The sequence below is a fragment of the Mirounga leonina genome, unplaced genomic scaffold (genome assembly GCF_011800145.1).
Source record: "Mirounga leonina isolate KUSES-001 unplaced genomic scaffold, KU_Mleo_1.0 Mir_168, whole genome shotgun sequence".
Taxonomy (NCBI): domain Eukaryota; kingdom Metazoa; phylum Chordata; class Mammalia; order Carnivora; family Phocidae; genus Mirounga; species Mirounga leonina.
In genome coordinates, this window is record NW_023270426.1 from 22,922,925 (window position 1) to 22,949,912 (window position 26,988).

Here is a 26,988-nt window from a genome sequence, read left to right on the forward strand (position 1 = left end):
GGTAAGTTGGTCATTATGTAAGAATAGAAAATGGGCCTTTTATGTAAAATATGTGTCTTGTACATTTGGATTTATAGTGACGTGGTCCAGGTTAATGCCATAAAAATATTCCAAGGAAAACATCAGTAATCACATTAAATGCATTACTAATTTTACATCATGTTTTCTTTGACCATTAAATGTATTTTGACCTGAATTATGTACACAACACATAGGTCAGTCTTTTTTTTTTTTAATTCTAGTTAGTTAACATACAGTGCAGTCAGTATTGGTTTCAGGAGTAGAATTCAGTGACTCATCATTTACATAAAACATGCATTGCTCATCATAACAAGTACTCTCGTCAGTACCAATCACCCATCTAGCCTATCCCCTACCCACCTCCTTCCACCAACCCTTGGTTTGTTTTCTATCTTTAAGAATCTCTTTTGCGGGGCGCCTGGGTGGCTCAGTTGTTAAGCATCTGCCTTCGGCTCAGGTCATGATCCCAGGGTCCTGGGATCGAGCCCCGCATTGGGCTTCCCGCTCGGCGGGAGGCCTGCTTCTCCCTCTCCCACTCCCCCTGCTTGTGTTCCCTCTCTCGCTGTCTCTCCCTCTGTCAAATAAATAAATAAAATCTTAAAAAAAAAACCAAAAAAACCCCGAATTTCTTTTGCCCCCTCCCACGCAGCCTCCTAATAATATCTGTTTTGTTTCCTAAATTCCACATATGATTGAAATCATATGGTATTTGTCTTTCTCTGACTGACTTCATTTAGCATAATACATCCTCGTGTTGCAAATGGTAAGATTTCATTCGTTTTGTTGGCTGAGTAATATTCTATACACCACATCTTTATCCATTTCTCAGTCGATGAACATTTGGGCTCTTTCCATACTTTGGCTATTGTTGATAATGCTGCTATAACATCAGGGTACATGTACCTTTTCTGTGTTTTTGTATCCTTTGGGTAAATATCTAGGAGTGTAGTTGCTGGGTTGTACAGTAGTCCTATTTTTAACTTTTTAAGGAAGCTCCATATTGTTTTCCAGAGTGGCTGCACCAGCTTGCATTCCCACCAATGATTCAAGAGGGTTCCCCTTTCTCTGCATCCTCACCAACACTTTTGTTTCTTTTGTTGTTAATTTTAGCCATTCTGACAGGTGTGAAGTGATATCTCATCATGGTTTTGATTTGTATTTCCCTGTTGATGAGTGATGTTGAGCATCTTTTCATGTGTCTGTTAGCCATCTCGATGTTTTCTTTCTGTTATTATTTTAAAGATTTTATTTATTGAGAGAGCACAGGTGGGGCGAGGGGCAGTGGGAGAAGCAAGACCCCCTGCTGAGCTTGGGCTTGATCCATGCAGGGCTCAATCCTGGAACTCTGGAATCATGATCTCTGAGCTGAAGGCAGCTGCTTAACCAGCTGAGCCACCTCAAGAGGGCCATGGGAAGCCCCCAAATTTGTAGCCAGTTGGTCAGAAGTGTGGGCATGCACATGCACATTATTAATGTAATTTATTATTTTTAAACCATGTACATAATGTGATTTATTATTTTTAAAGATTTTTTATTTATTTGAGAGAGAGAGCAGGGGGAGTGGCAGAGGGAGAGAGAGAAGCAGAGGGAGAGCAGAAGCCGAGCGTGGAGCCCAACATGGGCCCAATCCCAGGACCCCAAAAATCATGACCTGAGCCAAAGTCAGATGCTTAGCTGACTGAACCACCCAGGCGCCCCAGCCATCTGGATGTCTTCTTTGGAAAAGTGTCTATTCATGTCTTCTCCCCATTTCTTAACTGGATTATTTGTTTTTGGGGTGTTGAGTTTGATAAGCTCTTTAAGATTTTGGATACTAACCCTTTATCAGATATATCATTTGCAGATATCTTCTCTCATTGCATAGGCTGCCTTTTGGTTTTGTTGATTGATTCCTTTGCTGTCCAGAAGCTTTTTTATCTTGATGAAGTACCAGTAGTTCATTTTTGCTTTTGTTTCCTTTGCTTCCTGCGATGTGTCTAGTAAGAAGTTGCTGCAGCCGAGGTCGAAGAGTTTGCTGCCCTGTGTTCTCCTCTAGGATTTTGATGGTTTCCTGTCTCATATTTAGGTCTTTCATCCATTCTGAATTTATTTTTGTGTCTGGTGTAAGAAAGTGGCCCAGTTTCATTCTTCTGTGTGTTGTTGTCCAGTTTTCCCAACACCATTTGTTGAAGAGACTTTCCATTGGACATTCTTCCCTGCTTTGTCAAAGATTAGTTGACCATATAGTTGTGGGTCATAGGTCAGTCTTCTATTCAAGTTAATGATTCATTTGGAATTAAAATCAGAAGAATATCATTTTGTGTGTGTGTTTAAGCATAATCATTCACCATAGTCAATGACAGCATGAGGTGTAACCTCCAGATACACAAAGATTGTCTTTAGGAAGCCAACCTCCTCTAAGTAGCCTGCATATTAGAAAGTATGCCTGTAAAGCAGAAAGCAAGGACACTGTCAGCCCAAGGCATAGGGTAACAGGTACCGGTAGTGGCATGCGAACCAGCTCATTGTGGTCCCTGAACCTCAGAGAGCGAGCCCTTGTCTCTAGTGCTGGAGGGCTCTGCTCTGTCATCCTCATCCAACACAGTTGACACTTGCTGTTGCTGCGCATCTGCTGTGCAACCAGGTGTATGCAGATACCGTGCCTTTTCCACAACAGCATTTCTTGGTAAGGAAACTGTGGCTTAGGGAGGTTAAGTAACTTACCTAACGTCCTCCAGCAGTGAGGGCTCTGCCTTTTGAGCTTGCTAGTGTAGTGGACAGCATTATGTGGACCTGGTGGCTCTGGAGATCTTGCTTCAGGAGCATTGTCCATGCTTCCACTTTTTTACTTCATTCTGAACTTTACTAACCTTTTGAGTTTAGGGTTTGGTGTTCCCTATCACAACTCAGTTCTGACCTCTTTCTCGCCCCTGTCTCTCTCTCTCTCTCTCTCTCTCTCTCTCACACACACACACACACACACACACACACACACACCCTCGTACTTATCATAGATATGTATTAAATGACATCCTTTTTATTGCCTGAGGCATAACTAAAGGCTTTGTAGTACAACTCTGCAAACAGTTGAATTGCATTTATGGTAATAGAGATACTAGGATATATAATTGCATATGTGCTTGAAAAGGAAATGAGTTTTTAAAGTGTTGTAGAAGTGTAAAATTCTTGACTCAAGGCAGAACTTTATCCTTCAGTGACAAGGCTTCTCTACCCCGCACTGCTTATGTATTATGATGAGCACTGAACTAGTGAGGGACTTGTTTTAAACAAAGGTGAAATACTTCATTTTGTTGTTGTTGTTGTTTTTTAAGATTTTATTTATTTATTTGACAGACACAGCGAGAGAGGGAACACAAGCAGGGGGAGTGGGAAGGGAGAAGCAGGCTTCCCGCGGAGCAGGGAGCCCGATGCGGGGCTTGATCCCAGGACCCTAGGATCATGACCTGAGCCGAAGGCAGACGCTTAACGACTGAGCCACCCAGGCGCCCCGAAATACTTCATTTTGATTGTTTTGTTAATCTCTTTACTTTTTTTGTTGCATTAGTTCCTTCTTAAATTGGAGTAAATGTCAGCTGACTTTGGTTTTTGTGGCCTTTTGCAGTTTTTCCTCGGGGTTTAGGGAAGTAAGAGAACTTGGGAAAGTTGAGTAGGGCTAGTGGCGCTAGCAGGAAAGGAGGGGCACAGATTCTGCAGCCCCTGAGAATTCTACCAGATAGGTTTGACTTTTTAAAATACTGCAGTAAAAAATAAGTAAGATGAAATACTGAAGTAAAACTCTCTGCTAACCATCTGCAGTTAGCACAGACCCCACAGATAAAGGGCATGATCCCCAGCAAGATTGCTCTCACTGTAGATGGAACCTGCCACATGCTCTTCTGACCTAAGTGACTTTACATTTAGGAGTCCTCATGACCCCCCCTCACATGACTGCTGCACTTCCTGCAAGTTTGGAGGGTCCCCAGGCTGCCCACACTTCTGACCAACTGGCTACAAATTTGGGGGCTTCCCATGACCCTCTCAAGGTCTGATAATGTGCTAGAACAACTCCTAGAACTCAGGAGAGTGAGTACTTAGGGGCCCACCAGGAGTTACCTCATTAGCATAAACTGTCAGGGCCAGTGATGAATAACAAAGACACTTATCATTAACTGAAGCTGTCTTGGGTATGGAAATTGCCTTCCAGGAAACACCTCCCCATCTTGAAGGAATGTGGAATGCCTAGTTTTCAGGTAGATGGCCATACTGCCATAAAGTCATGTAGAATAGAAGAGGTAAGACAGGGCTGGTGTTTGTTTTCTGCAGCTTTACTGCATCCTGTTTATGGCCATTTACCCAGTGACTTACTGTTTCTCTTATCTGGTTCTTCTTGCATTGTTCTTCTTTTCCCTGGAGGTTCTCCCCCCTGGGAGCTAGGTTTTCTGTTCTTCAGGAATTGGGTCCATCTCTTCACACCACAGTGAGTGGTTTTTTTCTTGTAGAATCATAGATTCTCATTCTGATATGTAAATCCCCCTTCTTTGTAACATCCATGTATTGTTACTTATCTTTTCCTGGACTGCTTCTGTAGGGGGACTTTGCTGGGTTCTCTGGTTGTCAGGAAAGGGGAGCCACAGTCTCCTTCTCTGGAACTTCCTCTCTTTTTTACTGCTGTGCACATGTGAATTGAGAGGAGCTGTCAGTTATAAACCCACACCTGATTTCGAAGATATGGTATTGGAAAAAGAATGTCCAATATCTCATTAGCTTTTTATGTTGATTACATGTTAAAATGTAATATTTTGGGATTAAGAAACTGCAAATTAGGGGCACCTGGGTGGCTCAGTCAGCTAAATGTCTGCCTTCGGCTCAGGTCATGATCACAGGGTCCTAGGTTTGAGTCCCGTGCAGGCTCCCTTGCTCAGTCTCATTCTCTCTCTCTCTCAAATTAAATAAAATCTTAAAAAGAGAGAGAAAGAGAAAGGAAGAAAGGAAGGAAGAAAGAAAACCCCAGCAAATTATTTTTGCTAATTTCATCATTTTTAGTGGCTACTCAAAAAATTTTAAATTCCTAGAACCTTACAGCTTGCCACTAGAAATCGTTCTCTTGATTGAACAATTCTTAGTATATAGTTGGCCATTCAGCCTGTTTAGAATCTACTTATTTTTATCTTGCACTCTAAATTTAATCTAGATAAAACATGTCTACATTATTCCCTTATATCCTTTTTGGTAACTTCCGTGGTCACCCCATTAACATTGGGATACCTACAGGAAGCATAGTTTATATTCTAGCAGCAGCTGTGTGCATTCCAGCTGCTTATCAGCTTCCCACAGGAGATTCTGTTAACGTGCTGTCCAGTAATTCCTTTTTTTCTTTTTCTCCACCCTCCCTGCCCCCCAGTTTTCCCCATGAATATTTGGGTGCTGCTGTATATCAGGTATCTACTCTGTGGGCTTAGATGCACTCCTCTCACATCTGATCCCTAAGCCGGTAGTCTGATTTATTGGGTGTTAGAAGATGTGCCCTTCAGCACCAAAGTGCAGCCAGGCTTCTTCCCAGAACCATTTGGGGGATGCTGTGAAGTTGTTGCGGTAGGAATCTAAACTCAACATAAAACTCTCATCAGCCAGTTTGCCCAGGGTTGCTCTGTGGCAACAGCGCTTAGGCTCATTTGCTCATTTGCCCATTTGCTCATATCTCAATATTAGAGATATTGCAAGAGTTTCTGAAAGCATCCCTATGGAGCAAGGTGCTTGAGGAGGAAAAAAAGCACCAGTTGAGGTAGGTGTGGTTTTGGGACATCGCCATTTAAAAATACAGCTTTAAAAAAAATATAAAAGAGAAATATGAGTTCATTTTAGAGAATTTGGAAAAGAAAAGCACAAAGAATAAAAAGTAACATTTTGGAGTAGATTTATACTTACTTTGTGGGTTGACTTTTTAAAAAAATTTATAAAACTGATATACTGATTTATTTTTGGAGGCAAATGGTATCATAATTTGTTACGATGTATTGTGTTTTTCTCCTGCTTGCCATATCATAGCCATTTTATTGTACTACGAAGTAGTCATTTGTAGTATTTCTGTTGATTGCATACTGGTCCATTTATTTAACTAGTCCCCTACCATTAGGCATGTCGGTTATGTAGGTTGTTTTAGTCTTTCATTATTAAATGTAATGTTTTGATAAACATCCTTGTTTTTTGTTTTTCTGGCTTTTGGGGGGGGGGGGGCACCATTCCACCATTCCACCCAGTTGTTCAAGCCGAAAATCTAGGAGTCGTCCTTGAGTCTTCTTTTTTCCCCTCATGTTCCGTATTTAATCTACATGTCCTCCCCATATCCTGTCTTTTCTTTATTCCATGGTCTCTTCCCTAGTCTGAGCCATCCTGTCTCACTGGACTTCTGCCACTGCCTCCTAGCTGATTTTTGTGCTTGCACTCTTGTCTCTCTCTAGTCTCTTTTTTGTAGAGCAGCCAGCATGACCCCTTTAAATCAGATCACATCATTCCTTTGCTTCAGGACCCATTCAGCTGTGGCTTTCTAGGCACACTTCACATAAAATCCTAAAACCCACAGTCTTCTGCTTCTGCTGCTGCTTTAAGATTTATTTATTTACGGAGAGAGAGAGACAGCATGTGTGCACTCAAGCAGAGGCAGGGGGGAAGGGACAGAGGCAGAGGGAGAGAAAGATATTAAGCAGGCTCCAAGCTCAGCCCTGAGCCTGACGTGGGGCTTGATCTCATGACTCTGAGCTGAGCGGAAACCAAGAGTTAGACGCTTAACTGACTGAGCCACCCAAGCACCCCCTAAAACCCGCATTCTTAACTGTGGTCCGTAAGGTACCCTGCCTGCCTTTCCAGCTGCTTCTAGTCTTTCTCTTTTTCTTTTTGTGCTTTGCCCCCCCCTTAAAAACATTTTCCACATGAACACTTGGGTGCTGCTCTTGTATGATAGCTGCTCCTTGGCATTAGATGTGCTCCTCTCACATGTGATCCCTAAACTGGGCGGTCTGATTTATTGGGTGTTAGAAAAATGTGCTCTTCAGCACTGAGGTGAAGCCAAACATGTCACCACCTTACGTCCTCTGCACTCCATGGGTCCTCTGCCTGGAATGTTCTGTCCACTTATCCTCTACCCCACAGGCTTTTGCTCAGATGTTTCCTGTGCATAGAGGCTCTCCTGGCTCCCTCATCCCCTCCATTCCACCTTCCACCATTTTTTTTTTAAACCATTCACCTGTTTTATAGCCTCTATAACATTTTTCACTATTTGAAATTATTAGGTCTGTTTTGTTTTCTTATTTTTCTGTTCCCCACCTCATACTCTAATAGAATGTAAATTCGTTGAGAACATGGGCCTAGAACAGTGCCTGGAACATAGTAGGTACTCACTAACTACTAGATGAATGAATGAATACTAGTTCTCAGGTAATAAACAGTAAAGTTACTGAGGTGCTCAACCTTCAGATCCCTGGAACACCGTCCCCTAGGATTATCATTCACTGGTCTCAGGACTGGACTTTGAGAAATGTAGAGCTGTATGTTATGACTGAACATCATTGATATTAAGCCTGAGTATTTGTAATGTTTATACAAAAGAGCATCATAACACATCATTCTGTATAATGTGTACATGAGGGGATTAATTGTAAAATTTTTTGGGATGTGAAGATGAAGGGGAAAATTGGAAACTTTTCACAGATGAGCTGACACTGATTTCAGAAATATTTTTGTTTGTTAGCACAGAGCTTTCAAAAGCCTATAGCAAATTTTCTATAGTTGAGGGAGAAAAAAAATTGTGATAGAGTCTTATGACATATTTATAGTATTCTTGATATGTCCCAGTCACTGTTCTAGGCACTAGGAGGTAGTAATGAATGGAACACAAATCTCCACGCCCATGCGAGTTATGCTCTACTATAGAGAGAGAGACAATAAAAGTAATTTATATAGTCTGTTTATTTTGTATAATGTGATACAAATGACGCTGAGATGATATGTGAAAAAAGTTATCCATTTTATCAGCATTTTAAATGGAAGCTGAGCTAAAACTGTTATTTAAGTAGCATTTTAATACATGACCAAAATAAAATTGGAGCAGATGTGTTGGCACTTGCTAACTTGGTTTTTGGAAGTCTTATTTATTGCTTTAATAGAAATACTTTCTTTCCAGACCAAGTAAAATAGTATAAAAAGGTTATGCTTTAATTTGGGGTGTCATGTAAAGTTGCTTCAAATATATAAAATAGTTTCTGAGTAGTATTAGGGATAACACCCATTTAAAAATGGAAACCTGTTTATGGTGCCTTCCTTGTATATCACATTATGGAAATACAAGATTAATTTCAAGAATAAAAACCATATACTGACTCTTAAGGTTTTAGAAGCAGAAGCAAATTTCTCCAGTCCCTCTGTGTCCACACAGTTAGTGTCCAGAAGGCTGTGTAGGGCTGGCTGCCGATTGGATCCTCATTCAGTTACACTCTGTTTTATTTGAAAAAGCAAATAATGGAGTGTTTGCCGTGAAGTTGTTCTTAACTTACTTTCTCAGGTTCTGGCTAGGACCTCTGACTGTCTCATACCACATTTGTCAGTGGAATCCATTACCACAAGGTATCAAAATCCATTTTTTTATGCGAAGGGTGCATAGAGGTTGTGTGTCCCCAAGGTCAGTGAGTAAGGGAGCAAGAGCTGAAGGTCATTACTGGTGAGCTGGGTGATGCTTCTTTTCACCATTTTCTTCTGCTCTACAGTATAGTGCTGAGGGCTTTTCTTCCATCTTCTTAATGAAAGGGCAAGGCTGTACTTCTGGGTAATGATAACACCTTTTATACTTGACTCTTTCTCCCATATCAAGTTAATGATTTCTTTATGTTGCTCTTCAATTTAAAGTGTATTGAGATAAAAAATTTATTTTGTCAGAAATATTAACCTTTTTGTCAGTAATGCAACACTCACGTGTCCTTTTTAATTGCTTCATTCTTTGCCTACCTCCCTTGGCTGTGAGCAGCTTAATAGCAAAGGAGCAATCAGTTTTCCCTTTTAATTTTGCTTTCTTCTGAGTTCTTTTTCAATTTCATGAATTGAGAGTGAAATAGGAAAAATGCCATTCATGCAATCTTGCTTATAAAAACTATGTATCACTTAATACCCCTTTCCACTCAGCCCCAGACATTGCATTAAAATGGGCCTCTTAATGTAATGAACTTGCTACAATAAGATGGTATCTAGTTCATTGTTTTGTGTTTTAAGAACCAAAAAGTAGGATGCCTGGGTGGCTCAGTCAGTTAAGCATCTGCCTTCCGCTCAGGTCATAATCCCTGGGTCCTGGGATCAGGTCCCATATTGCATTGGACTCCCTGCTCAGTGGGGAGCCTCCTTCTCCCTCTGCCCCTCCCCCTACACCTGTGTGTGGGTCTGCGAACTCTCTCTCTCTCAAAAATGAATAAATAAAATCTTTTTAAAAAGAACCAAAAAGTAAATAACTGGTATGCTTTTGTTTGTTTGTTTGTTTGTTTGTTTAAGATTTTATTTATTTGCGAGAGAGAGAATGAGAGACAGAGAGCATGAGAGGGAGGAGGGTCAGAGGGAGAAGCAGACTCCCTGCTGAGCAGGGAGCCCGATGTGGGACTCGATCCCGGGACTCCGGGATCATGACCCGAGCCGAAGGCAGTTGCTTAACCAACTGAGCCACCCAGGCGCCCCTAACTGGTATGCTTTTGAGTTGGATTATCAATGCTTGTTGCATTGCCCTGTAAGCCACCCACACCCCAAATATTTCCCATTATCCAGGACTTTATTCGCTTGAAATGTGTATTTTTACTGCAGATTGAATGATCTGCATTATTACTTATGTACTGTGGTTTGCTGATGATGCGCAGTAAAGTAGCCTTGAAGAAGTCTCTGTAAGGAGCATTTGAATTGAACACTGCCTGTATATGATCCACCTGTGACATCTTCAGTATTTTCTCAGTGCTTCTGTATAATACTGTAGACTGAAATTCTTGTAAATAGCAGAGTAAATGAAGCTTCATTTTCTAGGACTTGTAGTATGTTTAAACAATCAGTGTTCTTGGTGAGGCGGGGGCAGGGGGGGTGGATGCTGACCTTGGATTCCAAAAGAATTTACTAAGCCTATTGAGCTTGGTCTTCCCACATTTTCAAAGGTCTGTAAGTTCATATGCATGAGTCTGCAAAACAGAAGTGTCTTGTGTGTACTATTTTAACACCTCATATCCAAAACAAGTGTTTTTGGCTGAACTTAACCACTTAGTCAAATTTTGGGCTGGTCTAGTGAAGGCAGTAGATGAACTTTGTTCTCAGGGAACATCAGGATTCTTTTCTCTTGGAACATTGGTAGGAATGACAAAGGAAGCACTGCCCAGACTTCATCCTGCTCCAGAAGAGTATAGGCCCTCCTGTTTGCTCATCAGTAGTGATGAACTGATGTTCTATCTGTAGTGAGAAATGGGGAACTTTTAAAGTGGTCCATATGATAACCAAGTAAATGGAAATGATTATTGTATCATCTAGGTGGCGATTTACAATGAAAGCGTTTAAGAAAATATCAAATAATCAAGTCTTTTAAAATAGTTTATGGTATTTTTTTCTAATCCTTTTATTAGAGATGCTTATATTTATGTCCTGTCTCTCCCTAAATTAAACTTGATATGGCTTATTTCAAATAAAGACATACATGATAAAATAAGGTAGATGTAGAAGATCAGGACCTAGGAAAAGAATAATAGACAATTTTCAACTATAATTACTATGACTGCATTTGGATTTGGCATGGAATTTCCTGGTAGTAAGGTGGAAAGGATGAAACAATCAGTTGTATAGTTGTTGTCTTTAGAATGGAGGGAGGATGCCCATTTTTTCATGGGAAATAGCCTATCCTAAAAATGTGGAAAGAATCCTTACATGGAGCTTTTATATATTTATATATAAAGGTCATTTAATGATTAAATAGAGTCCTCAACATTTTAATATCTAATACAGTGACAGATTCCACATGATTATCTTTTTTTTTATGTGGTCATTTCTCTTTAAAAAGGCAAAGTCATATCATTCAGTTGCCACTGAGTTGAGATGCAAACAGCTGTGATCTCGTGAGGGGCCTAGCATGTGGCCTTCAGCCTCCCAGTGACAATATTGGGGAGAACAGAGGGCTGTGAGTCAGGTGCTTCCTTCTGATCATCCCAGTATAGCTTTCTCCTTTTTTTTTAAAATAGTGTACGACCTTTGTTTATGTTTTAAGTGTATTTTATAAAGAGTATACGTTTACTTATTTTTACTCAGTTTAGCAGGTTTTTTTTTTCCAGTTAATTAGAGAGTTTTGTACATACACATTTCATTACTGTTATGACATGTGGATTCATTTTTACCATTACATTTTGTTCTCTTTTCCCTTCTTTACACTCTGTTTCCATCCCTCCTCTGATTATCTTTCCGCTTCTGGATTGATTAATTGATCTTCTCACCTCCTATTTTTATCCCTTCTTCTTGTTTGGAAATGGTGAGCTCTGTTTTTTTAGTAGTAACTCTGGATGTTTTAGCATGCATGTTTAACTCAGAGGTTGAGGTTAATCAGTATCTTTTCCTCTTTCTGAAACAATGTCAGAATCTTAGAATGCTTTAACTTCCACCATTCTCCAACTTAAATATCACTGTTGTCCAGTGCTTTCTTTTAAGTTTTAGCCCCATTAGTGTTGCTGTATTCATTTTTTCAACTTGGCTTAAATTGTACCTGATACATTATTTTCATTGCTTCTCATTTCTTCTTGTATATTGTTAAGCCCTCCATCTGGAATTACTTACCTTTTTCTTGAAGCATTTTTGTTACAAACTGCTTTAGTCAGGGTAGGGAAGATCTGTCTGGAGTAAATGCTCTCAGGTTGTTTTGGTTTTGTTGGTTTTAATGTCTTTATTGTGCCCCAAATCTTGGAAAAATAATTTCATTGAATGTACGGTCCTAGGATGATTTCTCCATTGCCGCCCTCCCCGCCCCAATTTGAAGATACTTTTTCCCCATCTCTTTGGCCATTGTTGCTATTGAGAAGTCAGCAGTCAGTCTTACTGAGCTTACTTTGTGAATAATTTGTATTAACTTTCTGGCTGTTTTAAAAATCTTGTCTTTGTTGTTGTAAAGCTTCACAATAGTATGTCCAGGTATGGATTTCTTTTTATTCACCCTGCTTATTAAAATGTCTTCTCAAATCTGAAATTTATATTTCATCCACTCTGAAAAATTTTTAACCGAAATCTCTTTCACTATTGCTGCTCTCCCATTTTGTCTTTCCTTCTGAATCCTTTATAGTTGAATAGTAGTCTCTTTCAGTCTAATTGCACATCTCTTTAATTTGGTGTGTGATTTCCATATCATGAAAATTTCTTGGTTTTCCTGAATAATTTCTTCAGTTTTACTTTACAGGTTAGTAATTCTCTTTCTGTCAGTATTTAGTCAAGATTACTTTAAACTTCTAGAAGTTGTGAAGTTACTAATTTTCTCTTGTGGTTCTACTTTGACCCTTCTCCAGTATGCCTTGTCATTTTTGAGTGTATTTTTCCTTTGTATACTTTTATTTCTGTTAACATAAGAAACATATTTTTAAATACTCCAGTTTTGATCATTTGAGTATCTGCCATCATTATGGATCTGATTACACAATTGTTTTGCTTAGTCCTGCCCAAGATAGCTTATCTCCTTGTGTACTTCCTGCATTTTTTTTTATTGTAAATTCACATTCCTGGCATTTTGCATATGAGAATTCTTTGAGGCCTGGGTTTAGATTATTACCTTCCATCGGGGAAAATTTCCATTTATATTTGCTTCTGTTGGTTGCTTAGGGATACCACTAACACATGACTAGATCAGAGGCATTTACCTTGTGAGGGCCATGGTGTTGCTGGTCCATTAAAAACCCAAATTCTGGGGGCGCCTGGGTGGCTCAGTCGTTAAGCGTCTGCCTTCAGCTCAGGTCATGATTCCAGGTCCTGGGATCGAGCCCCGCATCGGGCTCCCTGCTCAGCAGGAAGCCTGCTTCTCCCTCTCCCACTCCCACTGCTTGTATTCCCTCTCTTGCTGTGTCTCTCTCTGTCAAATAAGTAAATAAAATCTTTAAAAAAAAAAAAACCCCAAATTCTGATCACAGAATGGCTCATACCCCATTTCTCTATTCCCCACCCATGTATAAACACTGTTTTCAATGCTTGCTTTTTCCTCTTTGAATTTCTGCTTTCTCATATCTAGCCTCTGATAATTTTCCTTAATTAAGACCTGGTTAGCCCTGCATTAAAAAAACAAAAACAAAAACAAGATTTTTGAGGCATAAATTACAGACTATAAAATTCACCCTTTTAACTATACAATTCAGTGATTTTGACTAAATTTACAGAAGTATGCAGCCATTACCACAATCCAATTAGGAATTTTTCTATCATCCATGCATGCTTCGTTTTTTGGTGGCTTACTCTGTTCCATCATTTCCCTTGTGGATTTGGGAGTAACTGGTGGAAATTTAAGTGGTTCTGAAATTTGTATGATGTGCAGGTGGGACTTCTCACTTAATGCATGACAGGTTTGGAGAGTTGAGTTATTGTTATTTTGTACTTTTTTTTTTTTGAGAGTTCAGACTCAGCCATTTTAAAGAGGAAAACTTAGGTGGTAGCTTGACCCAAAGCCCCAGTGGCAAGTAATTTAGGTTTTGAGCTTCATCCTCTTCAGCCTTATGGTTGTTCTATCACCACTTAGACTTAAAAGCTCCCTTTTCCAAAGTTCTTCTCACTTGTTTCACTCCCACAAAATGGGTGTAGGCTGTTAGGTCACTAATAAATGATTAATTTATTACCAAGAACAAAAAGAAATCTTAACTTCCTTCAGACGGTCCAGAGTAAGGGGCAGTAGAGCACCTCAGCCAAATATGAATGAGAAGCAGTTACTCGGGGCAGTGGGAAACAACTTGTGTTTGAGTTCAAACAAATTTCAACTTCATTTAAAGTCATCAACACATGTATAATAGAGAAAAAGTTGTCATAGTGGGTTATTTTTTCCACTACAGAACTTCAGAAGAGAAAATCTAGTATAAAGGTAGAGTTTTCCTAACTGTTTGAAAAGTTGTCTTTTCTGTAATGTGCAGATGTCATGTTTGTTGACTGACACAGCCTGGCTGTGAGATTTTTTTTTCTTTCTCCACAGAACAGATTGTTACTGCACTACTCTTGAAACTAGCAGAACTCCAGGGCTTTTTTTTTTTTTTTTTTTTTTTTAAATCAGCGAGTTGCTGGTTTTCTGAAATGTTCTGCTCTTCTACAAGGTCCAAATTTACACGGTGTAGGCATAAACCATGCAAGAGGCCTTCAGGATTTCATAGCTCGTGGTCGTAGTGTCAGTCTGAGCCCACTGCTTGGATTAGCAGGAATGAAAGACGTTTAAGTTGTTAATACACAATTTACCATGATAGCAGAGATACAGTCATTTATTCTCAGAACAAATCTAGAGGTACTGTGCAGGTAAGTGCTCTGACAGGTTCTCTACGTGTTAGCTGCTCTAAGTATTTTTAATTCAAACTTGAGAATCTTCTTCAGTCTCAGTATTTAATTGCTCTCCCAAATTTCTAGAGCCCCAGAAGGAGACATTTAGGAAGCCCCTCCCCTCACCGTCAGCTTTCACTGTCATCAAGCCTGGCACTAGTATATGAGGTTAGCCTCTCAGCCTCTCAGAGAGCTCCAGTTGAGATGTTGCATTTGCACATTTGTCATTGTTAGAAGTGAGTAGCCCTGTCCCTGGAGGGTGAATAGAAGCTCATTCATCTGGAGAAGACTGTCAGTGACAGGCGCCCGCTTCCTCCTCCCCAGCCAGGCAGGGTGGCCTCCTGAAACAGGCAGTGTACTCTTGTAGAACATAACTGCTTCAGCAGTACATCAGAAACCATTTTAAGTAATGTTTTAAAATAAAGAACAAATCTTCCATAACCTTTATAACCTTTATTTTGTTAGGTTTTGTATCAGGAAATGGGAAAGATGGTTTACAGAAGCTAGCCATTTCAGCCTCAGCCACACACCACTCTCAGGTGTCTGATCTACAGTGGATGATAGTTTCCATAATCTTTGCTTCTTAAGTATTTTTCTGGGTTTTACAGATTCGTAAAATTGGGAGAGTATAAATTGAAATAAAATTGTGGTAGTCGTGACTAGAGAGTAGAAGATAGAAACACAGTGACAGACCTTCCTGAATTTAACACTTGGCTGGCCTCCCAAATGGCAGGAGTGGGGCAGGGGTGCTGGGTCTTTGTATGCTCACCTCACCAGGAATCTTTGTTAGCCCCAAGCTGCTAAAGCATTGATGAACCTCAAATTTTGTTTGTTTTTCAAAATGCCGCCTTCTTTTTTTTTTTTTTTTAAAGATTTTATTTATTTATTTGAGACAGAGAGCATGAGAGGGAGGAGGGTCAGAGGGAGAAGCAGACTCCCCGCTGAGCAGGGAGCCCGATGCGGGACTCGATCCCGGGACTCCAGGATCATGACCTGAGCCGAAGGCAGTCGCTTAACCAACTGAGCCACCCAGGCGCCCCTCAAAATGCCTTCTTAAGGAATTGAGGCAATAGGAGTTACAAATTCATGAACACATCTGATTTAAGCTTTTTCCTTCACTGTAGCATCATAAAATGTACATTTGAGAGATAAGTTTTTTAAAAGTTTTAATATTCTACAAAATATAGTTTTGGTCATGTTTTGCAGTAATTTTTTCTTAAGAGAGGGAGGGGCAGAGGGAGAGAGAGAATCTTAAGCAGACTCTGCGCTGAGCATGTAGCCCTACTCGGGGCTCCATCCCACTTCCCTGAGATCATGACCTGAGCCAAAACCAAGAGTCGGATGCTTAACTGGCTGAGTCACCTGGGTGCCCCTGCAGTAACTTTTAAAGAAATAGAAGTCTCCAATCAACTCTGTTACCTTCATGAAGACTAGTGTCTCTTTGCCCAGATCCAGATGATACTAGGAAGTGGAATTGTAATCTTAAGGAGGAGGGGGGTAATAAATGTTACTTCTTTATAGGATCTTGAAGTCCCCTAAACATTAAGGATTTAGCTTAATTTTTCACTTTCTTACATGTTATGTATAAATTGCACATTAGTTCTTTGGTTTCTTCTTATGATTAGGCATTGCAGGATTCTGATAGCAGTCTTACAGAAAGCTGATAATCCCTAACCATACGACTGGAAACAATAGCCATAATAGTATGTAATTTTTCTTGTGCCTTGATGTGCTTCCGTTGGGTGGAGGAGTGAAAATCAAAGGTTATCACCCTTGCCCTTGTTTACTCTGGCATTTAAGCTCCTGGAAAGTGCCTCTGATACTGAGCTGCCCACGCCTCTGTCATTCATAACTCATTTTGCGACCAGGGGAAAGATGTGTCTTAGCACTGTGTATTCATTTGGTCCTTGGTGTTGCTAATGGAATTGGCAAGCCTGTTCATTTAGAAACATGGATAAGTGATCGCAGCCCTCACAGTTGCTCCAGAGCTGCCTTCTCGGCACCGGCAGGGCCTCAGCAGAGCAAGTATGACACAACCTGGAAAGACTGTTTCTGGCTTCCTGAATTGTGTCATGGAGATACTTGGATGAGGAGGATAGGATTTTAGTTCAAGTGAAGCAGTACCATTTAGGAAAGAGGCCAGCTGTCAGTGCTTTTGAGAACCTGGTCGAAGGACAGTTTTGCTCTTAACTGTGGGACGTCATCCCTGTTACTTTTTACATTTCTGATGAAGATGGCCTTGGGTACATCTTGATGTTGTCTTAATACTATTTTCTTATGTGAAAAATAGCTTTGTGTTCAAGTAAAACTCCTCTTGGCTTAGTAAGCATCCATTCACTCGGCACATGAGAATAGCAACTCAGAATTTCTATTTCTTTTTTTCAAGAACAGCTGCATAGTATATTTTTATTTGAGGATACCAACTATTCTTTCCTGATGCCCTTGGTTCCTTAGATTTTCTCATGTTGTTGTCCGCACCACGAGAACCTCTTTCTGAAGCTGCTGTTGAGGCAGATTAGAGCACATGTAAAATCTTGGGTTACACGCCCTGAAGTTTAAGTCACCAACTTAAAGTGTGGCCTTTGTTATAGGTCTGTACTATCTCCTCAGCACAGAGATTTAAAAAAAAATTGTCCTCCAAAGTAGGTAATCAATCTGTGAGAAATAAAACACCATTGACGCTCTTGGCATGTGTTCTGTAGAAGATCCGGGGTGGGAGTAGGTATACATGTGTTTTCTTTAGCGATCAAAAGAAAAAACTTCAAAGATCTTTTTATGGTGTTCCTTCTTTTAGGTTGCCAACTTGGCCTGTTCCATCTCAAACAATGAAGAAGGTGTAAAACTTGTTCGAATGTCAGCAAGCCAGCTAGAAGCCCTCTGTCCTCAGGTAAGGTATGACCAGGAATGTTTATTGTACCACCTAACTGGATTTTGGTTAGAGTGGACTCGAGATTTATTTTTTTAGTTTTGTTTTTAGGATTTTACATGGAAGTCTTGGGGGACAAAACACTGATCCAGAATTCATGTAGTGTGGAGAAATTTGTGTTTAACTTCAAGTGACACTTCCATGGGGCATCACATGTTACTATCCCCTTGTCCTTCATTAAAAATGCATAGTGTCCTTCACTGCTGGCAGATGGAGGGGGGTAGTGACCACACTATTCATTCTGCACCCTCCTTGAGAGAGGGCCATTTGTAGCATCTGGCAGTCCTGGAATTAGGGTGGTTATCCCATGAGCCTGACGGTAGGAACAGCTACCCACCTATGCTCCTACTTAATGCCTGGGATTTGGATCTCTGTGTTGGAGGGAACAAGATTCAAGAGCTAGAACCATTACCCCATAATGTCCTAAAGTATATTCTGATACAGATATTAATAATGTAATCCAGCCAGCTACTGAATTAAAAGTTTGAGAACTTTTCTCCATTTATAATGGCGTATTGGAAGACTAGTGATTAGGCTAGGTTAAGCATCTGGGACTCTCAAAAGACTCTGAAGCACATAGAAGAACAGTTGCTTTGTTAAATGCCCAGTGTGTTGCCTGCCTCCTGTGGAATGGACTGTGTCTATGGGGCCTGGAGCTCCTTGACAGTCACAGGAGTATAAGTGCTGTTTTCCATGGAAGAGGCTGCCTCTCTGATTTCTCACGTAGAGACTGCCTCATTGGCATTCTCTGAGGATTTACATTCACTCTGTCTAAATGTCCTGCCAGATGGCAGTGGCAGATAAAGGGAAACAAAGCATAGGAACTGGAGTAACAGAAGACAGGTCCCAGGAATGAAGTTTCTGTGTTATGTCTGCAACCAGCTTTAAAATATATTGAGGTCTCATTTGTGTAAATAATTTCTTTCTTTTTTTTTAAAGATTTTATTTATTTATTTGACAGAGAGACAGCGAGAGAGGGAACACAAGCAGGGGGAGAGGGAGAAGCAGGCTTCCTGCCAAGCAGGGAGCCTGATGCGGGGCTCGATCCCAGGACCCCGGGATCATGACCTGAGCCGAAGGCAGACGCTTAACGACTGAGCCACCCAGGCGTCCCTGTGTAAATAATTTCTGACACTCAAGATAGGCCACCACAATAAGGAACGCCTGGTTATTAATCTGGGATCCTAGCTGGTGCACAGGCTAGTTAGGGCATTTGTTCTCCTCTCACCCATGTGGATTTAATGTGCCAGTGAGAGTTGCTTTGTCTAAACACTGGTGTGATGGTCCATATTGTGAATCCATATTATGTGTTGGACATCTCCGCAGCTTTAATCCAGTCATGAAATCTGGTAGGATTCGGTAGCTGTAAAGATAGAAGCACAATGGATTGAGTCACCTGTAGAAAGTTCATGGATGACCAAATTATATGAAGTAAATTTAGAGTAGATTTCTAAGATTTGGCCTTCTTTCCTCAAGTTTGCCGTTTTACCTTACCAGCACTTAGTTTTTAATGTCTTTAGTTCTCCATTTGGTTTTGAAATGCTTGAAAAGTGACAATGCTTTCACATATCGGCTGAAACAGATGGTAACATACGCTGATCACACCTACCAAGAGTATTTATATAAATGATCTTAAAGCCTAGGAGAAAAATCGCATGGAGAGTCCAGTAGATCCTAATGAAATGATGGTGTGCATAAATCATGTGTGGCTGGGCCGTGTTGCGCAGGTTTGAGTGAGGATACACCCTCCAGGGAAGTAGGCGTAGACAGTGCCCAGACCACACTTGGTATTGGGTGTATGTTCTGGATAAAAAGGCGTTTCTCTAGGTGTGTTGCTTGTCTCCCAGACCCTGACCTAGGCTCATTTCTACTTGTGCTCACAAGCGGGGCTGGGCAGACTCCTTGAAGGCAAATTGAGCCGGCGTTTGCAGGCATGGCAGTGACAGCCTGAGTATTACGTGGTGTTTCTACAAGAGGCAGCTGCAACTCCACCTCAGCCCACTGTTGCCAGGTCCTTTCTTTTTTCTTTTTTTAAATTTTTTAAAAGATTTTATTATTTGTCAGAGCACGAGCAGGGGGGAGTGGGAGAGGGAGAAGCAGGCTCCTCGCTGAGCAGGGAGTCCAATGCGGGGCTCCATCCCAGGGCCCCCGTGATCACGACCTGAGCTGATGGCAGACGCTTAACGACTGAGCCACCCAGGTGCCCCTTCTTTCATTATTTTAAAAGAGAAGTCAACAATTCAGATTTTTCTGTCAAGTCTCCATTTTAAATGATTGGTAACTAATGAAAAGTTTTGAAAATCTTTGAGCGTGATAAACTCTTCTGGGACTGCATCTGGCTTACTTTCGCCCATGTGTAGCACGCTCAAAGGGCCTCTTCTTCAAAGATGCTGGTGGCCATCCCTCTGTGGAAGAGGGCTCAGTGGAGGCTTACTCTTTACTCTTCATCCTGATTTGGGCAGCGACCTCCAGCACCAGGGCCCTAGCCCTGACTTGTTCCCTTCCATAGTCACTGGTTTGTTGGATAAACAAGAGTCTACGCAAGATAATCAACTAGGCGAGATAGTTCACCAGGAGTTTAAGAAGGGGTTTACTGTGCTGTAGTGTGTAGACAGTTTTTAGAGTATATCTTTCTTAATTGTGAGGCTGCTGTCAGTATCTGTCCCCAGGATGGAATACCTGTGAGGTATTTCCAGGCTATTTTTTGTGCCTCACACGTAGGCTCTTGCATTTAGGAAGTAGGTCCCTGTCATGGGGGTGTCCTCCTTGTGTAACTTCCCTAAGGGCTGCTTTTCTGTGGTCCCACCTACAGTTCGGATTTGGATCCTAGACCTTATTGTTCCTTTCTGGGAGAGATGATAGATGGAACCTCTAGAGCTTTTTTTTTTTTTTTTCTTCCACTTTTCAGTCCAACCAATGGCAAATTAACTTTCGGAAAGGGGAACTGTTCTAAAGTACTCACTTTTTAGCAGTTAAACAACGTTAACTTCAAATATTTGAGATTAATTAAAGTTGAGGGGGAAGTAACTTGAAAGTGGCTTTATTTTGTTGCTTGGGGGATGAAAACACCCACATTTTTTTTGTGATTTGCTATTATAAGAAAGGAAGTAGGTCAGCTGTCTCTGCCTGCATTGCCTTCTACCCTGTGGCTGCACTCTCCCACTCTTCATCAGGAGGGAGACCTGTTTCCATCTGAGCACGGAGCCCTGATCTCACATGGTTTTATAAGGAAAAAACCCAGCTGTTTTGAGGAAAGATCTGAATCTGTACCCCACATATCCCTGGCATGTCTTGTTTGGGAACGCTCCCAAGTCTTAGTCCATGGTAGCTGCTCAGGATATTTCACTTGTTTAGTTCATTGGGTGCTAGCCAGGGAGGAAAAGGAAAAAGAAGAGTGTTCCTGACAGTTGAGTCTTTAAAATTGTAGGAGGGCATTTGGAGATGCTCTCACTTAGTATTTTACTTTTCTTAGTTCATTTGTGAGAATGAGCATTGTACATTTAGGTTAAGACGGATCTGGTCCTTCAATAATTCGCAGAGCCTGATTCAGTGCATGGCCTTTCTTGGAAATCTGCACAAGGTCGAATCAGGTATTTGAAGCCACTTCTTGTCTGCATTTCTTTGGCTTTTTTTCTTTTTTGTACTCGTCACTAACTAGAGAAATAACTTTAAAACTGCCCATTCTTTCATATTGCTTCTTTTCCCGTTGTGCTTCTGGGAGTGCTGATCATTGTTGTGGCTGACAGGCTTAACGAGCATCAGATAAGCACGAACCCACACAGGCCTGGCCTGTCGGTGGTGAGAAACTATAGCTCTAGGGCGCCTGGGTGGCTCAGTTGGTTAAGCGACTGCCTTCGGCTCAGGTCATGGTCCCAGGGTCCTGGGATCAAGCCCCGCATCGGGCTCCCTGCTCGGCGGGAAGCCTGCTTCTCCCTCTCCCACTCCCCCTGCTTGTGTTCCCTCTCTCGCTGTGTCTCTCTCTGTCAAATAAATAAATAAAATCTTTAAAAAAAAAAAAAAAAAGAAACTATAGCTCTTAAAGGGCCGCCAAAGCGTACAGGCCCCGGTGCCCTGTGACCTCAGCTCTCACTCCTCTGTTATTTCACAATCAGAGGATCATCCGCCTTTGAACCAGCTCACTTTTCCACTTTTGATACTGTCTGATCTTTTCTTTCAAAGCGGTTTCACTGAAGAGCTGGAAGGAGATGCTTCTGACTAAAAGTTTCTGTACCTTGCCCGCCCCCACCCCACTTCCACTCCCTCTGACACGGCTGTGCAGGTAACAGGCCGCCAGAGATGCTGCATTCTCCTTGTAGGGCTTGCATTTTGATACTGGTCTCGTTCTCTTTTCTCGTGAAGTCTGATTTCCGTATCCTAACATTTGGAAAGCGATTCCTTCTGTTTTCTTGAGAAGTCTGTATAATGGGTATTAGTCCTTTAAATGTTTCAGAGTATTTACCAATGAAGTTGTTTGGCCTATAGTCTTCTTTGTGGGAAGGTTTTTAACAGTTCAGTTTCTGTAATAGATACAAGGATATTCACACTGGCTGTTTCTTCTAGAGTGAGGTTTGGTAATTTGTATTGCATCAGTTACTATGTTTTTCCTTCTGCTTGCTTTGTGTTTAATTTGCTCTTTCTCTAGTTTCTGAAGTTCAAAGCATTGAGATTATTGGTTTGAGAGCTTCTTTTCTAATGTCACACTTAAACATTTAATGCTATAAATTTCTCTTAAAGCACTGCTTTAGCTGCATCCCACAAATTCCAATATATGTCTTAGATAGTATGGGAAGGTCAGGAAAGGCGTCACTGAGAACGTGATTTAGAAGCATAGACCTGGAGGAGATGACCCAGCAAGCCATGGAAGGTAGAGTGAACAGCAAACACAGAGGCTTTGAGGAAGCGGGTCAGATATCTAAGAGGAGTTTATGTGATTTGGGGCCTTTTAGGTCCATGGTAAGGCTCTTTACTCTGAGTGACATGGGAAGTCATTGAAGGATTTTGAATAGAGGATTGACATGATCTAACTTAGGTTTGAACACAGTCTCCATGACTTTGTCAGGAGGGACAGAAGCAGAGATACTCCTCAGGAGGCTGCGCTAAGCAGAATAATCCCTGCCACAAACACCACCCCCCCCACCCCTGCCAAAGATGTTCATTAACTAATTCCTAAAACCTGTGAATGTGTTACCTTCTATGGTAGAAGGGACTTTGCAAAGGTAAAAAACAAAAACACTAAGAATTTTTACCCAGTTAGATTATCCATGTGGTTTCCCGGTATAATCACAAGTGTCCTAATATGAGGGAGGCAAGGGTGTCAGCATCTGAGAAGACACTGTTATCATGGAAGAAGGAGTTGGAGCAGTGTGGCCACAAGTTAGAGGAATGTGGGCATCCTCTAGGAGTAGGACCAGATTCCCTAGAGCCTCTAAAATGAATAGGTCTGCTGACACTTTAATTTTAGCTCTGTAAGATACATTTTAGACTTCTGATATCCAGAACTTTAAGATAATACATTTGTGTTGTTTTAAGCTAAACTGTTTTGATAACAATATGTTACGGCAGCAATAGGAAACCAAAACAGAGGATTTGGTATTAATCCAGGAAGGAGGGAGGACAGTGGACATGGTGAGCACTGGTTAGAGTCTGGATATATTTTGATGATAGAATTTACTGAAGGATTAGATGTGAGGTGGAGGGGAAGGAGAAGAGCCAGGGAGAAATCAAGATTTTCAGTCTAAGTAGCTGGAAGCATGGAACTGTCATTTATCTTTGATAGGGAAAAGTGGTTTGAGGGAAGAGTTAATAAGGAGCTCAGTTTTGGACATGGTAATTGATAAGCAAGACGCTAAATGAAATTCAGGGATTAGATCTGGACAGGATGTATAAATTGATACTAATCAGCACATACGTGATGCTTAAAGCCGTGAGCCTAAATGTACTCATTAATGGAATGAGTATACCTAGAGTAAAAAGGTCTAGGAACTAAAACTAGGGTTCTCTAGCATTTAGAGTTTGGGGAGATGAGCAATGTCCAGTAATGGAGATTGAGGAAGGATTAGTAAGACCAGAAGAACACTAGAAGCTGGTTCTGCCTTGGAAGCCAAGTGAAAAAACAGTGTTTGTAGGAAGGGTGTTCATTCAAATGGTAGTAGAAAGTGAACTGAGAATTTATGCTTGGATTGAGCCACTTGTAGATGTCATAAGTTACTTTGGACAAAAGAAGTTTAGGTAGAGTTTAGGAGACACAAGCTTGACTGGAGTGGGTTCAAGAGAGAAGAGGGGGATTGAGGTTAGCATGTTGGCAGTTCTTTCAAGTTTTAGATAAGGTTTATAGAGACATGGGGTGGTAGCATGAGGTGGATATGGGATTGAGAGTGTTCCTTGTTTTTTATTTTTAGGGAGCTATAATAGCATGGTTTTCTTTCTTTTCTTTCTTAGAATTTATTTTAGAGAGTTTGCATGTGTGCACAAGGGGAGGGGCAAAGGAAGAGGATCTCAAGCAGACTCCCCACTGAGTGAGGAGCCTGATGCAGGGCAGGATCTCACAACCCTGAGATCATGACCTAAGCCAAAACCAAAAGTCAAACGCTCAACCGACTGAGCCACCCAGGTGCTTCTATAATAGCATGTTTTTTATGTTTCCCTGATGAAAATAATCCAGTAAAGGAGAAGTAGTGACAGTATAGAACAGAGGGGAAATATTGATAATATAGAATTAGGAAATAGTCCAGTAAAAGGGAAATACTGATAATACAGAATAATAATATTAGTATCAAATATTGATCATATAGAATAGAATATAGATAATCTGTATGATCAGTAGAATTTATAAGAAAATATCGATATAGATACTGATATCTATACTGATAATATACAATGGAGGGAGAATTACTAGAGAAATGTTCTGGAGTAGGGGAGACAAAATAGAGATCTAGGGGACAGGTGGAAAGAAAGGTTGATCTGAGATGGGAGCATAGATTGAACACCATATTTTTAAAAAGGTAAGACAGTACATGGCACAGATGTAGGTAGGTGGGTAGATTTGGTGATAGGAACCTATAGACATTGTCTTCTGATTGCATTCACCTTCCCATTTAAATAGGAAGCAGCAGAATTACAAGCTGAGAGTGAGGATGCTCGCAGAAGTGTTACAGGTTTGAGAAGAAGGTGTGAAACGAATAGAGCCCAGACTTGAAAGGAGAAGATTGACTGGACTAAGGAAATGTCCCCAACATTATGCATCTTGAGTGATAAGAATTTTAAAGAAAGGGGTGCCTGGGTGGCTCAGTCGTTAAGGGTCTGCCTTCGGCTCAGGTCATGATCCCAGGGTCCTGGAATTGAGCCCCACATCGGGCTCCCTGCTTAGCAGGAGTCCTGCTTCTCCCTCTCCCACTCTCCCTGCTTGTGTTCCCCCTCTTGCTGTGTGTCTCTCTCTCTGTCAAATAAATAAATACAATCTTAAAAAAAATATTTTTTTTTTTTAAAGAAAGACCACTCAGCATGATTGGGAGGAGGAAATTGTGAGATGTCTGAGTGGAGCTGCTTGGTACGTAGCATGGATATGAGTTGGGAGCTAGAATGAATGGTCTAGATGTGGGAGTAGTTGGCCACCTAAGTGGTATGCAAAATCATGAAACTAGATGAAATTGCTCACAGTGAGGGGAGAAGTGTAGAAAGAGGAGAGAAGGCAGCATAGGATGGAACCTTGAGGAACTTCACTGTTAGTGGAGGAAGACAAGGCAGTAAAGGAGACAGAGGAAAAAATAGCCAGAACAGTGGAAGTAAAACAGAAGTATTTGACAAAATCTAACGTTAAGGCCTGATAAAAAACACTTTGTAAACCAAGAACGGAAGAGAATTTGCTCAGCCTGATAACTTCATACTTAATGGTGAAATGTAATATTTAATGGGAACTGGTTGAGCTTTTTCCCCCTTCAGTCAGAAACGAGACAAGGATGTCTTTTTTTTCAACATTATTCTAGAGGTTTTAGCCAACAGCAGTATTTTAAAAGTTACCATTCAACATGGTTGTAGTACCTAGTTTTGGGCCTTTTGCAAATTTATTGAGCAAGAATATTAACTCACATTAATTTTTATTTCTTCGATTTGTGAGAGTAAATTTGTTTACTAATCCTTAAGTAGGCTGTCCATGTCTTTCCCCCATTTTTCTGCTAGTATTTTGGTGTTCTCCTTTCAGATTTACGTAACACTGTATACTTCATCTGTTATATATACTTAAATACAGAAGTAATATAGTCAAATTTATGAATTGACTTCTCCCATTGTTACTTGGAAGTAGGGGATAGTTTTCTAAGAAGTGAGAAATATTACTTCTATTTAAATATTAAAAGCATAAATAAATTCTTTAGCTTTGTTATCTGTCTGGAAACAATCTTAGCATTTAAATATAAGCATGACGTGAGGCTTTAATTTTATTTTTCTCCAGATAGCACATCAAATGTAAAAATAATGTACTATTATTCCCCGCTGGTATGTGATGTCACTTTTATCGTACACTGAATTATGCTCTATGATAGGGCCTGTTTTTAGATGATTCTGTTCTAATTACTTTAGCTTTGTATTACATTTTAATTAACTCGCTTCATTACTCTTGCTCTCTGTCCCCAAGATTTTTTCGCTATTCCCAGCTATTTATTGCTCCAGATGAATCTGTGAATAAATAGGTCACTCTTCCTACCCCAGAACAAGAAATGTATTGTTGTTTGAGTTTTTGTAATGTAACTTAGAAAAGTTTAGTCACTTACTGTTATTTCAATCATGTGGGTTTCTTTAGAGATTTAACCCCTTATATTTCCTATTAACTGCTTTCAAAAAGATCTGACATTCTTCTCATTTTATTTTCTAACTTTTTTCTGGCATATAGAAAAATTTATTAATTTTTAAGATATATTTATATTGTCTAGCTACCTAATGAACTCTTAATAAATCTAAAATTTTTTTCAGTTGACTTTTCAGTTTCCTAGATAAACAAAGATCGTCTGTATTGAGAAGTAATTTTGTGTTCTCTAACAGCTTTTTCTTTTATTTCATTCCCATTTTATTTTATTGACGAGAAGGACCATTATATTATTATTTAACTAATGGTGACCGTAAGTATATCAATAATAACATCTTTATTTTTAAGGTAAATGATTCTAGATTTCACCACTAAGTATTATATTTGATGATTATTTAAAGTAGTATGTTAAGTATCTTTCTATTTCTAATTTACTGAGTCGTCAGAAATGAGTATTTATCACATGTCCTTTGTAAACAGTTCTGTAAATGAAAATGAGAAAGTTAATCTTAGACAAGGTGCCTTTTCTCCATTATACTGTGTGAGATAAGATATGTTACTGAACAAAGAGAGCAATTTTCTCTTTGTAATGGAGGAATTATCTTCGTATTTAAAACATATAATTAATTCCCTGCCCATGTTTATTTGGCTCTGTTAGGAAACATTTTCTTCAGCCAGATATTCCTAAAAGGTCTAGCTCTGCTCTGATTCATTGATGCATTTAGTGAAT

General features: G+C 40.4%; 1 protein-coding gene across 2 annotated transcripts in view; it reads left to right on the forward strand.

Annotated features, from left to right (window-relative positions):
- The window catches only part of CTNNA1 (catenin alpha 1), a 183,670-nt gene that overhangs the window by 134,667 nt on the left and 22,015 nt on the right, over positions 1–26,988 (forward strand). For both annotated transcript variants that reach the window (XM_035014240.1, XM_035014241.1), the window contains exon 10: positions 17,330–17,422. In XM_035014240.1, coding sequence (XP_034870131.1) covers positions 17,330–17,422 — 93 coding nt within the window. The remainder of the gene's footprint in view (positions 1–17,329; positions 17,423–26,988) is intronic.